Source organism: Phoenix dactylifera, chromosome 3, assembly GCF_009389715.1.
Source record: "Phoenix dactylifera cultivar Barhee BC4 chromosome 3, palm_55x_up_171113_PBpolish2nd_filt_p, whole genome shotgun sequence".
Taxonomy (NCBI): Eukaryota; Viridiplantae; Streptophyta; class Magnoliopsida; order Arecales; family Arecaceae; genus Phoenix; species Phoenix dactylifera.
In genome coordinates, this window is record NC_052394.1 from 8,559,196 (window position 1) to 8,575,397 (window position 16,202).

The following is a 16,202-nucleotide window of genomic DNA, read 5'->3' on the forward strand; positions in this document are numbered from 1 at the left end:
ACTAGGTCTTATCTTTGACTAGTAAATTCCTCGACAGACGGCAAGAAAGAAGGTTCAGCCCTGGACTTGCTAGAACTCGTCTTTCATGAGAAAAGCAGAAATTAAAACGACTCATCTTGATTTTCATGCTGAAAAAAAATCATTAATGGCAACAAGAATATAAACTTTTCTGGACACAAAAGGCAAAAGAATAATATAACTAGGAGGCAAAACTATTGCTTTAGAAACATAAAATATGGAACATGAGATGCCTTGTTGACAAATATGAAGACAGATTGAGCAATGAAACCACATATTCGCTCATCCGTCTAATTACGATACACATTAACGTGGTCTTCAAGGAGACACCACAGAATGGAAAGAAACGAGCACCACGCACTTCAAGCATCAGAATGCTGAAGACAAAGCTACATGGGAAAAACAACAAGCTTTACTTTCTTTTCTCTTTATTGATAATGGAAATGGGTCTATACATAAATGAATCTGGTGGGTCATTTCCCTGTACCATCTCTCTCTCTCTCTCTCTTTGAACATCCTCTCCTCTAAAAGGGCCCTCATAATAATCCTCCCAAATGTAACTAATTTCTCCCCCAAAAAAATGGATCAATGGGTAAATAACTGCCGGCATGTGAAACTATTAAGTTAACAAAGAGTTATCTACAGAAAAGCAGCAGCTTAAACCTCATCTGAAATAATCATCCTTCTACAAAACTGTTCCATGTCCTATAACGATGAAAACGTGCGTGTGATCCAATCAGACAGTCGTCTCATCTTCGCTGTCATCTCTGCACTTTTGCCAAAGTAAGACTCGGCATTTGAAAGCATAACGGAGGCATCATGCTTCACTGCCTCCAAAGTGCGATAGTAATTGTTTTCTAGTCTCCTCTTGATTACCTCAAGGGACAGTGGAACAGGGAACCTGCAGGCAAAATATGCAACCAAAACATTCAATTATCCAGATTTCTGAAAGGGAATTAAAAAAATATATAAATCCATCATCTGAACATGCCTTCCTCCCTCTCTAGTTCTATCTTCTGGATAGAAGCTTAAAAAGCACCTCAGGTAACAGTCATGAATGGCACGTGGTTTTCTGAACATTCTGGTTTTTAGGCACACACGATAACCACAATTACAAAACCCATCTTCCACCCATCTTTTATTCTTGAGTCCTGTAAGATCCTACTATGGAAAACATATTTCTTAACAAGGAGTGCTTCTTTCAATACCTTCTTTCAAAATTTGTTGTCTCGGTACCGGACCCATACCGGTGCCACACTAGTACTATGCCGGGTACAATATGGTACGGAATCTTTTTGGCGTACCGACAATTCAGTACGGAATCTTTTTAGCGTATGGAGTGTCGGTACGCCATATGTACTAGATACCGATACCGAACTAGTACAGTACAATACGTTCCGTACCGTTCAGTTCAGGCCGGTACAGCGAACCATGCCTTCTACCATTTCTATCCAAGTTTTCACCCACGCTGGATGATTCACAAGTAACAATCATTTCATGGTCTTCTCACTTTTTACTTCCCTAGTTTCCCTCAGCTCACCAGTTACTCCATGCACACAACAAAACAAAACACCCACACTAGTTCCCCTGACCACTCAACCAGCCAAACACAACATGCACAACCATAATGACCTCAACTTTACCATGGTCAAATAATACCCCCGCACAAGGCCCATCACATTCAGTTCTCTGAAGCTCATTTAGCATTATCCCACAGATGACAAATGACGATAACTACATATATTTTATAGCTGGAACTATAATAACCTAGCGAATACAAGCATTAACGAATAGAAGGTTGATCTCTCACAAACTGCGCAATAACTATAAAATTACTGCCATAAACAGGAAACATATAGTGGTACCTGTTTAGAAAATCAGACTTCTGTGCTACCTGATTCAGTTTTTGAATACCATGGTAGTCCTGAAACAATGGCAAGGGAAAAATAAAATAAAATTAAAAAAAAAATCCATATACAAAGTCAAAAATAAAAAAACACAAAAGAGAAGCTACAATGCACATATCTGCTTCACCTGATTTCTGATTGAGGTTTGTTCTATCTTGGCAATACTTGATAACAACCTGCTCCTGGCCATGTCATCAATATGGGGATGCTCCCACTGGCTATCAGCATCATGAAGTTCCCATGGACTATGTAAATGCTGGCCAGAGGAATCACTTCTGTACTGAATAACATATCTCTCCCATGGACTCTCCAGAAAGTCCAAAGATTTAGGCTTTACTGCCAAAATCCGACCCTCCCACCAACTCCCACCATCTCCATCCTCATTCCTCCACCATACCTGACACTTGTCTCTGTGTGTCCAGTTTCTCTCAATGGCAGCATCATAACGTGTCCTTTCCACAAGGAAGTCTGGAAAAGCAACAAGCTCAGGCAAAGTGATTTTGAAGGTTTTACCAAATCCACTGGAAGAATGATCTATAAATTCAAGTGTAAGTTTGCAACAGCTTTCTCCAGATCCAGGAAGAGTAGAGTAATCAAGGCCTTGAACTTTGCAAAATTCTACAGCTTTTAAGCTTTTGATCAATTTCCAAGGCCCTGCTTCATATGAACGTGAAGTTTTGACATATTCTTCATGGCCCTGAAATAGAAGTTACAAACACAAATAGATTATAGTAACTTAGATATATATATTTTAATTCTTGCAGAGATCATATTGCACCAAAATACAAACAATAATTACCTGTCTCAAGTATGCAACCTCGTCACCTTGTTGGGGAATATATCGATAGCTCTCTTCATGCTCTAACAACATCAGCCATGAAAGTTTCCGTAATGGTTGGTATTTTCGCTTATCTAAAGGTCTTGGGACACGAGAGCTATAATTTTCTCTTCTGTTTCTAGCAGACCGTAAACCAACAGTCATATGTGAAGTTGGCTTCCATTCATCGGATAGAAGTTGATCGCCACCATTTAATATCGATCTTCCTCCACTTCTGGATGTTTCTAAAGAACCATGTCCCTGTTTCACTAGGAAACTACCTGCCCTAGGTGTAACCTCGTTTGTGCTTGCCCTTGTGCCCATGGATCTTGTTTGACAGGCACCATCAGCCACATCATCACTGAGATCTGCTTTCATCTTTCCAGTTTGGTTGTTGCAATTTGATGTGCCTTCATCCACTCCATGGAAATCGCCATCAGAATTCTTCCTACCCCTGGATGACTTTGACCTTTTATACACAGCATTATACATCTTACTATGGGATTCTGCTTGCAACTGCTTTGAATCATGTGAAATGGATGGCTCAGCATTTTTATTTGCCCACATCCCAAAGCTTTCTGATGCATTATTCCATACACCATGCTCTGGACTCTGTCCACTAGTACCCTCCTCCTCTTCACGCACCACAGAAACTTCATTTTGTTCATTTGGTGTTGGACTGTCAGACATTAGTTCACACTCAGAGCTCCTCCGGTCTTCAACAGCAACAGATTTTAACTTGGAAAATGAAATGCCGGTTTCCTTAGCTGGTTCTCTTGATTTGATCCTTAGCTTAAGACAGCTGGGCTGAGCATTTTTCTCCACTTGATCATGGTCAGCGTTGTTCTTACTGCTAAATAAATAACCATTTTTATTATCATTCACCACTTCAGATCCTTTTAGCAGCACATCGATACCCCTTGATTCACTGTTCTGAGGGCTATCTCGGTATTCATCATCCATGTGTGTTGTTGACTCAGTCATGTTGCCATTACATGTGACTCTGATTGTGAACTTGTTCTGTTGGTCAATATATGGTGATAACTGTGAAAGTACTAAAGACTTTCCCTTGCTATCAGAAGAAAGCTCTTCAACTCTTGCACCATCCAATACTTGGGAAACAACATCTTCAACTTGTGCTTTATCTCTGTATCCCATTCTGTCAAGACTGTTTCCATAAACTTGGATCCTAGAGTTAGAGGATGCTCCATACTCATCTTCTGATTTGAGATGCCCATGAGCGTCACTTCCAATGATGCTAGGACCACCTGGACATGCATTACGTGCAGGCCATGTATCTGTCACTGTAGCATCGCCCAATCTCAGACGTTTAGAAGTGCGCATCTTTACTTCTCCCCATTTGATTGTGCTACCCTGGTAACCCGCAGACAAGCTAGGCTGATCGGACTTTTCAGTTTGCCCTATTTCTCTGATATCATCAGCTGTGTTACCAGAAATATGTGATGGGTCATATGTTCTATTAGGGTTAGCTAAACCAGAATTTGCTTTAGCCAATGAGTCAACAAGACCATCCTGTTCATCACATTCAATTCTTGTTCTTTCAGAGGACAAAACAGCTTTTCCATCACGACGCGGCAACTTCAAGACCAATCTCCTCTTACTTCCAGCATTTGCTTGCGATTCAATAAGTGAAGGTTTTACAACATCTTCACACTCATCTCTGGATACTTCCTTCTCCCTAGCATGTCTTATCTGGTTATTCTGCATTGACTTGTCAGACTCAACACTTTGAGTGTTTGAATCTGGAAGCAGCGAATCACTTTCTGAGGAACTGCTCTCTGAGTCATCTTCACTTTCTCCGTCTGTAGAAGCTCCAGTTATTTTAGAAAATAAAGTGAGAGCATTGCGCGCAGCACGTCTCTGAGGCCGCAATGACTTTGATTTAGATGATTTTTTCCTTGAAGCCAACCGTCCATTTCTTGACCTCCGTGGTCTATGAGTCCTTGATAGAGTAGTGCCATCACGCTCATCCAAGTTCCTTTTCTTGATTCGCCTCCCAGAAGTAGTGAACTCAGCCTGTCAAACAAAAGGAAAATGTAAATTGTAGCAAACAGGAAAATAAATTTTGTGCACTATTTCTTACTTCTGACTTGTCCTTCTTCCTTTTAGATCTCCGGCGGCCCTCATTATTATGGTCAACTCCACTGTCATCTGCACTGAACACAGGCTCTCCTGAGGAACTGCTGCTTAAACTTTCACGCTCCCCTTCGCTTGAATATTCATCAGTGACGTTGTACTCAGAATCAGTATCATCACTTTGTACTTCGTTTTCTGGTTCCCAGTCAATGGCATCTACAAATTCTGGTAATGGCTCATTCCATCTATCCAGGTCTACAATTGGCAGCATTTGAAAATCACCAGTGTTGACATTGTAACTTGGGCCAACTGCAAATTTTACTGAAGGAGGACGCCACTCAATACCCAGGGTTCCCAACCGACGCTGCTGGTACATGCTCTGGTAAGGTTCAGGGTATGGGATCATGCCTGGCATTGTGCAATGAAATCAACTGTCACAAATTAAGTATATCTTGAAAAGCATTAGATATACAAGGAGTAGCTTTTGATCGCCTGATAAACATAGAAGCAAATGCATACTTGAATCACAAAGGAGATCCTGAACATTCCTTCGATATGGTGCAAGCTGGGTCTCCTGAAGCAAATACAGCGAAACTTTATGAGGAAATACAATGAGAATAATCGATAGAAACAAGTAACAACACAAAGTCATTAACACTAAATTTAAGGCCATGATGGCCATGATGAAGGTGCACGACTTGCCCTTGTAAAACATTCAAAGAATGGTGAGTTCCATCGGGGGAGAGAGAGGGAACAACAAGAAAACATTGAATACAGTATGTATATTTTGCAAGTCATTTGAAAAATCATAAGCAGCCTGTTGTTTCTGTCAACTTCAACGATAAAGTTGAGCTACGTGATTACCTCTGAATACCAAATATATTGCAATAGATTCTGCACTTAGAACCTCTTAACAACAAAACCAAACAATAAGGAGGAACAAGTCATCACAATATCTGAAGTTAATTTAAATCCAAAAACCAACAAGGAAACCTTTTTTTAATTCTAAAAATTCATAGTACAATCAAAAAATTCAAACAAAATCAACTTAACATGGTTTAGGCAGATCAACTTTAAAGTAAGTTAGCTTCAAGGTAGAAATTTAGATCCAACGCCACCAGCATCTCATTGATGTCCCATTCTTTTGATCCATACTCAAACCAGTTCCTCTTTTCTTGAGGAAGACAAAAGAAAATTTCTTAGTTTAGTTAATAAGACAAAGTATCCCAATTGTCCAGCACGTGAATTGCAGTAAAAATTATTGATCACTGGGATATTTTAAGCCTAACAGTCATTGTAAAGTAGGATGGTGGATAAATAATGGAGCAACCTATTTAGCAGATGTCTCCAGTGTTTTATCAAAAAGATAAAAATTAAGGCAAAGTGAATTTCTCCAGAAAAGAGGGACTAATTTTGGTTTGAACCAGCAAAGGAAGACCATAACATCATAATCCTCACAAAAAACAAAAAAAATCGAAAATAAAACATCATAACACCAGCGCAACTCCTATAGCACATCCCATGATGACTCTCTCTCTCTCTCTCTCTCTCACACACACACACACACACATCTTCCCCGGGCATCTATCATCCTCCTAAAACAGGAAAACCCTGTGATCTAATGCATTAATGCAGGGGAGGCAATACTAGCTATCACAAAACCAGGTGAACTTGGAACAACTATCTAGATGCAGGAACAGAGCCAGGAGGCACCATGGCCCCCAAAGAATTTAGATAACTCCTCAGGAACTCACATGTGAGCACCCTCTATTTTCCATTTTCAGATATGACCCATGACCCCCTTTCATGCAGCCAATTTTCTTGCTTCTCTTCACTTCTTTTGCAGGTCAAGCTCATCCAGTAGCCAATCACAAGACTCCTTCAAATGAAAAAAAATGAGAGGGAGAAACCAAATTAGTAAGAGTTGTGGTAACCAAGTGTTGGGTGCTAATCAAGAAAGAGGATTGGGCCAGTAGAAGGGGTGTGGCCAATGAGAGATAGAGATAGAGAGAACAAGTAAAAAGAGTTGGGCACTAATCAAGAGAGAGGATGGAGGTGCATCAGCAGAAAAGAAGGGGAAAGTAGAGTAATTAAGAGAGAGAGAGAGAGAGAGAGAGAGAGAGATCAAAGAATTGGGCACTAATCAAGAAAGAGGGTGGAGGTGCATCAGCCGGAAAGAAGGGGAAGAGCAATTAAGAGAGAGAGATGGCTCTAGTTTCAAAGCAAAAGGAGAAGGTAAATAAGTTTACCTATATAATCATGTCTTCTTCAGATAGTAGTTTTACTTTATATTACAAAATTAGTTCTAATATGCAGATTTAAGATACTCCATTATATTTACTCTATAAATATTTAATTCCCTTTTCATATGTTTGTTCGTAAGACCCTAGGTAATCCAATGCTATTGCATTTTACTTTTATATTTTTGATATGCAATGTTGCAGCATTGTATGTCATTAACCTTTTTCATATATTTCTTTATGTTAGGCAGATTTGAGTTTGGAATTAACATAGGGATCATAGGAAATTGATAATTTTTATTAGATTGGTTACCTCGGGATTTTTTCTCTTTTAAAAGATATCTTTCTTGAATTACTAGCAAGTATGATGACAGCCCTCTATTATCTTAAACATAAGGTATCTGGTGTACTTCTTTAGCAAATGTAAGCATATAAATCTATAAATGTGATAACGCCAATACCTTCCCTGGAGGACAATTTTTTAATCCCCTACATAACAGATGTTCATATCCACTTCCTGTTTGAAATCCCAATAACAGTAATAGAGATCTTAATCAAAATAACACTGGTTTATGCTATAAATTCTAATAACAGTAACGGAAATATAATATGCAATGTTATAAGGAAATATCTGATCAATCAGCACAGCACATCCAATTCTAGCAATAAAGTAACGTCTGCAGATACTGCAGCCATTTTCTTACTCTCAAACAACAAGAATCAAACTATGCAAACATATTGATGGAGGGTTCTGACCTAGATTGGGTTGGTTAGGTGATGAGAAATTATAGATGAAAAAAATATTGAAAAAGAAGATTAAAGTAGCTGGTGATGGAAGTTCACAGTATGAGCTTTGGACTACTTATGGTTACCAAATAACAGTTTGACTGCGGTCAAAACAAGGAGAAGGATGGTAAATAGTGTTAACCATCCCTGTTAACCTACAATAATTTTAAAATAGGCATAAAAATGGAAAGAAAGGAACAATTGAAATTAATATAACATAGAAGTTTCATCAAATATATATTTTAGATACATATAATGTATGCATTAAGTCAGCATACAAATCAGCGAAGAGAAAAGCCCTAGTATGCAAGAAAATCTGACTTCAAAAAAAATATTTTCTGGGTTGGAATTTACTTTATTAATCTAAATGTTACTTAAAATTTTGCTAAAGTCTATGTAAATTCAAGAAATAAAATGTCTTTTGTCACCTTCATAATTTCAAACACAACCTAATATCAACATCAACTCTATGATAGGTCCGAATTTATCACTTTCAGGCCACAATACTCATATGACACAAAGAATGTTTCTATATCTATATAATGAGAGATGTATTTAATTAAAAAATCCTGCAAATTTATATTAAGAAACATAATAATGCTAACAAACCTGATCTAAAACATTTCCAAGAGTATCTTGGATAAGGGGACGATAATCTCCAAGGAAAAACTGCAACAACAGAAGATAATGAATATCTTAGTCTTGCATGCATAATATTAAAAGAATATATCAGCAGATATCATGTTTATACCTGATCATATTTTGCATCCTTTTGAGACTCCCCTTGCCCGGTGGCGATTATAAATATTTGTCCAACTTCATCTGAGAGAACAATTGAAGTCCCATCCCTAAATTAAAATAGAAAAAGAAAGAAGTCAAACCTAACGATTAAGCAGCATTTATAAAAATAACTGATCATGACACAGCCAACGAGAATTAAATTGATATTGATACATCTATTCCACTAGAAAAATGGCTGACATAAGACAAGAAAAGCAAATGAAAAATAAAATCAAATAATTTAAAACCAATGTTCGAAATAGACCAAAGGGAACCAAGTGCACTTCTCTTTATGTTGACCACTAACCAGGCATTACAGGACAGATTCAGTACTTCATAAATCTAATTAACATCTATATAAATACAAAACAGTTCCAACTAGACTACTCCAGAAATATTGCACCATTAACTTCCCGATTCATTGAAATCAACTTTAATGATGGCTCAAGTTTTACTTACTAATGACTGATGAAAGGATGGTAATTTTATATATGAGTATCTAGTTCAACATTTAAGCTCAAAATAGCATCTATATGATGGCTGTGGAACGTCAGATCACAAGATTACAACTAACTAAAATTATCCCGCAAAAAACATGTAACAGCTGCAGGAATTTTCCATAACATCTTCACTTCCCTCCATGATAATTAATAAATCATCATCAAGTTACCCTTTTCTCCTATTATGGTTGTTATACCTCTTCTTTTCTGTTAATTATGACATCTGAATGAGTAATCAAGCTCAGGATTTAACCTTATACAAGTCACACAGAAAATGACCATGAAGATCTAGATTGATGTGAGTTATTGAACGATGGATTATATATGCGAGAATGATACCTTCACTCTGCTACGGAGCAGCAGATGCCGGCAACTTGTGTTTGTCAGTGTATTATGCATGTCGATAGACAAAATTTAAAAGTTATCGAAGATACATGTTGAGCAAAAATAGTAAGGTGATGCAAATGGAACTGAACACCAAAAAATGATTATCTTCCAGTTTTGAGAGGCTATATGCATTTAAATTATCGCTATAAATAGTATATCATCTTCCATATTTTTTTGACAGATTGGCAAAGTTTTGAAAGAAAAATGAGGACATATTTTGACAACAACACAAGGACAATGCAAGAGATGCAAAGAACTTCAAATGTTTGGAGGGACTGTCATGCCATGACCACTACCATAACATGACCATTAACAATAACAAAAAATGAGTATAGGTTCTAGATGCCCTTACATGATTGTCCATCTCTATTGCTGTTATAACACAGGAAGTAAAGGTTGGTAGACAAGAAGGCCGATGACCAAAGATACAGCTTATGTGAGGGTGAAAAGACAATCTAATATAAAGAACCCTCCAAGCAAAAGGATTCAGGTGCTCATGAAGAAAACGGACGAAGGTAGAAAGATCATTATCAAGCACACTAAGTTCCCGAGATGACTGACCCACAAAATCTAAATGATTTTATGGACGGCCAGAATAGACAACCTTATGGAAAGAAGAACCCTCCAAGCAAAGTGATTTAGGTACTCTTGAAGAAAAACAGGCAAGGGTCGAAAGATCATTATTAAGTACACTAAGGTCCCATGAGTATTAACCCACAAAAATCAACAACCGGTTTTATGGACAGCATGATCTGATCAGTACTCAGCAAGTAAGAGGCTGTTGAGAGACAGAGATGATTCTAAATACAAAATTATTTCTAAGAAATTCAGAAACCAAGTATATCATGAAACATAAGAAAGAAAAGAAAAAAAAAATCTTCTAGACTGCAATTGTTACTAAGTAATGAGAGAAGTTTTATTTTTGAAGGCAATAAAACTTCTATACTTGATTGATCCATCAAACTGGACCAATCCACTTCCTGGAACAAACCAATCATACCAAGGGAGTTGTCTTCAAGTATAGATAATCAAAGAAAAGGAACTTGCCTATCTTTGCAGCACTGCCAAATAAGCTTTTATCTCCTAAATCCAGACCTAAAGCCATAGGGAGAAAAGGGCCAAGATCACATTCGTCATTAAAATTCTACAATTACTAGGGCCCATATAAAAATAAGCCCATCTGCCTGAATTCAACTTAAAAAGTTCTTATGGAATTGAAGATTGTTTTTGTCATCACTAAATGTAGCTTGGTATACAAAGGGAAGGCAAAACAGGACCTCCATGAAAATAACCTCAAAAGCAATAATGGATGTGATAGTCACAGCTATTATTCTAAATATGGCTTATCATTGGGGACTCAATCCAATGTTAGCACTGGATCCTCCTTCAGGTGTTTGTCACCATACAGCAAGCCACACCACTGGTTCATTTTGGTAAAAAAAAAAAAAAAAATCCAATTCCTACAAGTCAACTTATTGAAAGACTGACAAGTATTCAAATAAGCAAGATATGGTAAAATCGGAACTTTACCCTAAAATAAAAAAAACCAATGAAGTCATTACAAGTAACAATTCAAGTATGACATGCTCAAATGTATGAGGTTCTTCTGATCAACAATGTGAATTATATATATATATAATACAGCTAACTTACGGAGAGAACTTTCCATCAACCAACTTAAAGCGTCCGGTTTCATAGATCTGTACTGGTGTGCCCTCCCATATCTAAAAGGAACAATTAGCAAGAGATTCAACACATGAAGAACTATGAAATTACACAATAATATGAAAGACCATCTCAGAAACTCACATCCCAGATGATCGTCTTTCCATCATACCCAGCACTCATAGCTATCCGAGGATTGAAAGGATGCACATCCAAGACAAATGTCTGTAAAACAATAAGAATGAAATCTTTCAACGAGATCTCCTTTAGTAGAAGAGACATTTTATAGAATGAGTACTAATCAACAGTCACTTTTGGCACTTAAAAAATTCACATGTTGAAGACAATAATTATGCTGGATCAGGAATCTTTTTCTACAGTAAAAATCTATTCATTCTTTGTAGTGCATAAAATTGGCAAGCTTTGAGGGAGTATATGGAAAGCAGATGGGTGAAGATAAATCCAACATTTTTCTCATGCCAAGATGTATATCAGAAGTTGTATGTCATTATCAAAATGATTCTAAGAAACTCATGGGATCCCAAGTGTGTGCTCATCGTCTTTTAATGGAATTATTACGACTTCAATGAGTGAGAATATGTTCTATTGTTTTCTTTCTCAATTTCGTTTTTTTTTTCAATTTCTAAAAAACACCGAAAAGGGGTACAAATGTTGCCGACCATTAATGACTAGTTCGAACAATTGGAGCAGGGTTGAAGCCAAGAATATTTGAAACTTTCGTTATGTTTCCTAACGTTTTCAATAAAAGCTTCTCGTAGAAGTATTTTAGCAAAGTTTTCGATTATTTTAACAAATTTACCATTCAAATCTGTTACGCATCTTATTAAAGTTGAATAAAACCCTCATTGATACACAAGAAACAAGAAACAAGAGAAAGTTGCACTCCACACATGAAAAAGATCGCTGGTAAAACAGATTCTAGTATCAGCTTTTTTAAGAACTGATGGTCTAGTGCTCAGGAACATATGAGATGGAGCATCTTTAAAAGCCAAATCAGGGCATGACAAAAGGTTTCAGAAGCTGACTTCCAGTAAACATCATTCAACAGATAGAATGGCAACAATATGTAGAGAAATACAGAGTTTCTGCTAAGTCTTATTATAAATTTCCATTTTCATAAGAAATAAAAAAAGTTGGCAACTATTTTTCATTTACCAATGTCACTATAGGACAACTACAGCGACAGTGCTACTTTGCTAGTTGTCAATTATAATCTGGTAGTATTTTCATTAATGTGCTCCACAAATGTATCAGTAAGTTTTTGGCAGATTTTCTTAGGAAGTATCTACCATCCAGTCAAAACCCATGGTCATGAATATATCCCACAATGATATTTCAGCATCCCCAGTCTAATAATATTGCCTTGTCATGGAAGAGAATATGGGAGAAAAGATCCTCCCACTCTCCAATAAATGTGCAATCAAGTAGAGAGCCAACTGCCTCATTCAAATGCTCCCATGATAGGAACATTAAGCAACCATCCTTCATCTCAAGACAAGTCTCCACAGATAAATCTTTCTAAAAGCCCTTTCAATGTAACATGACAATCATGCTTTCTACCAAATGTCACCCCCTGCCCCCCCTCCAACTCCCAAAAAAAAAAAAAAAAAAAAAGCTTGAGTGTGATAAGAAACAAATTGGCTCCAGAAGAGCTGGAATACAAAGTTGCATTGTTTTTAATACTAACTTTGAGTCACATTCAGACAAATATTGACAATGTCACAGAGTCCTGCATGATGGCGTATGTGTATGTCCAAGCATGCATGGTTGGGAGCAAGAGACTATAAGAGATCTAATGGCTTGACCTAACAGCAAGACCATAAGAATATAAACATGTTGCTAACCAGAATTCAGGTGGTCTATCTATCACAAAATAAAATGCTAAGAAACATATCAACAAGAAGCACTACCATATTGAAAGACTTACTGATTCACTATGGCCAATCAATGAATGAACTAAACTGCCATCAGAAGCATTCCAGACACATATTCTGCAGTCTACAAACACAATGGTACATTTAGAATATGGTATAGGAAAACCATGAAACAAAGTAATTCTGTAAAGCCTTCATAATTGAAAACAAAATCCAAGAATATAACTGAAGAATGTTTATCAATGGAGAGGTCCTCAAACACAATAGACAATATAGAAATGCAACATGAAAAGCAATATCCACTAAATCCCTTAAATCCAATTAAAAATATCCAGATGGTAGATCCATATAATACCAACAAAATCAGCACAACAGTATTGAATGTATTAAGATGTTTCATTTCTTGCCCATGGTTTTCCTAGATTAAATTAGAAAACACGAGCATATCTCATAATATTTGACTCATGAAATAGTCCCTTTAAAACCATTGTTTGCCACAAATCAAACTACCCACTGTTGAATAGGTACAAATGCAACTTGAACAGACTGATGTGCATTCATCAATTCCTTTTGTTGATTAGAAATGCATTATGGCATCAAAATATGAAGACATTAATTGCCTGATCCCACAGGGAAAAGATACAGAAATTAAGATGCAAAAAAAAAAAACACAATCTAGGATCAAACTCACCAAGACAAACGTGAAGCCCTAAGGCGACTTAGATTACACCAAATTAAAAAACTAGATGTCATTTAAATTATGCAGAAGACAATCTCTATAGGGTTCTGATAGAGTACGATATTTATCTTCTGCAACCCATCATCCATTTATTAGAAGCCTTAAGCACTGGTTAGGCCATTAGACCCATCTTTGCAGTCAAATATGCATGCTTAACTGATAATAGTCAATTAACGAATGAGGTTTTAAAGGCTTGTGGAAACAACTTTTCATCTCTTAAGATGCATACAAAGAATACAGCATACTTACCCATGATAGCAGCAAGCACAAAGCGATTATCCAAGCTCCACACAATCATATTAACACCCCGAGGAGTTGGCTGAAATCTCTGGCGCGGGCCCCCACGAGGAGGTTGGGGAGGCATGGGTGGAGGAGGAACCTTAAGATGATAAGCACGTGTCCAGCGCCCAACTTTTCCCTAAGATTAAAGAAAATATTGAAATGTTATAACATGGGAAATCCAAAAGATAGAAAATGTAACTTCAGATATCTGTCTAATGCAAAAAGAATCTATACTGAAGAAGTTATAATAAGTGCTCCCACTTTCAAGCAGGTGAAAGCATATAATTAAGGGAAAACAAAAGTTTCGACTTATAATCAATAGACAATATCTTAACAAGCAGAACCAAGCAATGAATTAAAAGATCTAGTTCCCAGGAATTAACATGAACTGTAATTCAAAAGGTCCGATCATATAAACAAATTATTAAACCAGCTTGTCGACAGATGAAACAACAGTAGAATGAATCAGATGACTATTAGCATGATTTGGCTGCCAAATGCTATCTTCTACATGAAAAAGATTTCTAGACAAAAAACAAGCCAAACCAGGAAAAAATGTTCCAATCTTATACATACATAAAATGCTCTAAAAAAAAGCTGATGTCCTGCTCAAATGTCTAAAAGAATATTGGCTTCCTTTTTGCTACTAATAGTGAAACCAAATGTACTAATCCAAATAGAAAGAATAATAAGGAAACTGAGCAGTACAATTACTGAGGTAAATTGTACTCACATGAGATCGTCGGGATCTTGGAATCCAAATAATTGCACTGCCATCACGAGAGCACGTGACAATGTTGTCATGGGTAAACCTACAAAAGTTAAATACTCCAAGGTCGATACAGATAGCATGAAATAATTGACCAGATCTCTGATTACAGTGGTATTTCGCAACATTTCTGCAGGATTGTTTATCATATATTTCCACATGCATGCGTAATAAGTAAATTAAATGGCAGTGACTCAAAATGAAAGAAACTAACCAGGAATTTTTGAACTTTGGAATATTATCCTCCTTTAGAATATCAGCTGTAGACGATCTAGAAGCCACAGCACAGCCACTGAATCAAGAGAAAGCAACCATGATCAAACTATATAATAAGCAGAATAATAAATGCTTTTCGACCACAGCCAGCTAACCTGAATTGCACATAATTAACATCATTTTCATGACCAGATAACAGATCCATCTCATGATTTGGTTGGTCAGAATCCTCAGTGTTGCTCTTACAAGCATTCCAGACCTGCAACCAACTGGCTCGTAAATGAAGTCTCGCTACACCAGGAACTCAGTAGCCCCATATTGTGTATTCATTCCATATTAACCAAGATAAAAACAAATTAGCATTGCAAACTTATAGACGTTCATATTTAAGCATACCCTCGCATATGTGTCTGAGCTTCCAGTGACAAATACAGTTCCATTAGCATTGAATGCACAACATAAGATCTGATGACTTTGTCGAACAGCACTAGGAGAGGGATCAGAGCTCTTTACTGGCATCAATTTCATCATTATATGTAACCTCTCAGCATCAATGATCATTAAAGCAATGGAAATTCCATAGGAAAACAAAAAACTAACCAGTTGAAGTATCTGAAGGTTTTGGGATGTAAATTCGTGGACTGAGCTGCGAGTACCTAGCGTCCCAGATCCGGCACGTTCCATCATCAGAGGACCTGCTCAGTCAAAGCTATGATATAAACAAAAGCAAGCAATCTCCAAAAGGAAAAGCTAAACGTGTTAACACATCATGTTCCAAAAATCCATCAAAAACCAGATGCTTCACAAAAAGAAATGCTTCATCTTTTTTGCCTGCAGAAAGGAACAGGGCACCAGACCAGGTGGTACATGTTTGACCATGTATTGAATGGAAACAGGTCCTATTTATGCAAAACACATGGTTTCAATGAAACCACCTGGCTATGCATGCTCTCCAGATTATTAAAAACTCACCTTCTTCGATATTTTATCAAAATTCTTTTTCTCATTATCATTCTAACTTAATGAGAGAATAACACTAACTTTACAATTTTTTCTAACATTTCATGAACTATTTAGAAACTCACATGAATTTTATCCTATCCA

The 16,202-nt window shown here is 37.0% G+C and overlaps 1 protein-coding gene across 4 annotated transcripts in view; it reads right to left on the minus strand.

The window, feature by feature from the left end:
- Positions 1 to 412: 412 nt before the first annotated feature.
- Positions 413 to 16,202, minus strand: part of LOC103700969 (bromodomain and WD repeat-containing protein 3-like) — a 30,351-nt gene continuing 14,561 nt past the window's right edge. For all 4 annotated transcript variants that reach the window (XM_008782879.4, XM_039124520.1, XM_039124521.1 and 1 more), the window contains 17 exons: positions 15,699 to 15,793; positions 15,495 to 15,610; positions 15,254 to 15,357; positions 15,097 to 15,174; positions 14,847 to 14,925; positions 14,081 to 14,249; positions 13,146 to 13,216; positions 11,342 to 11,422; positions 11,186 to 11,256; positions 8,617 to 8,713; positions 8,475 to 8,534; positions 5,359 to 5,413; positions 4,847 to 5,247; positions 2,725 to 4,779; positions 2,053 to 2,622; positions 1,884 to 1,942; positions 413 to 919 (listed from right to left, as the gene is read on the minus strand). In XM_008782879.4, coding sequence (XP_008781101.2) covers positions 724 to 919; positions 1,884 to 1,942; positions 2,053 to 2,622; positions 2,725 to 4,779; positions 4,847 to 5,247; positions 5,359 to 5,413; positions 8,475 to 8,534; positions 8,617 to 8,713; positions 11,186 to 11,256; positions 11,342 to 11,422; positions 13,146 to 13,216; positions 14,081 to 14,249; positions 14,847 to 14,925; positions 15,097 to 15,174; positions 15,254 to 15,357; positions 15,495 to 15,610; positions 15,699 to 15,793 — 4,357 coding nt within the window. In that variant the 3' untranslated portion in view covers positions 413 to 723. The remainder of the gene's footprint in view (positions 920 to 1,883; positions 1,943 to 2,052; positions 2,623 to 2,724; positions 4,780 to 4,846; positions 5,248 to 5,358; positions 5,414 to 8,474; positions 8,535 to 8,616; positions 8,714 to 11,185; positions 11,257 to 11,341; positions 11,423 to 13,145; positions 13,217 to 14,080; positions 14,250 to 14,846; positions 14,926 to 15,096; positions 15,175 to 15,253; positions 15,358 to 15,494; positions 15,611 to 15,698; positions 15,794 to 16,202) is intronic.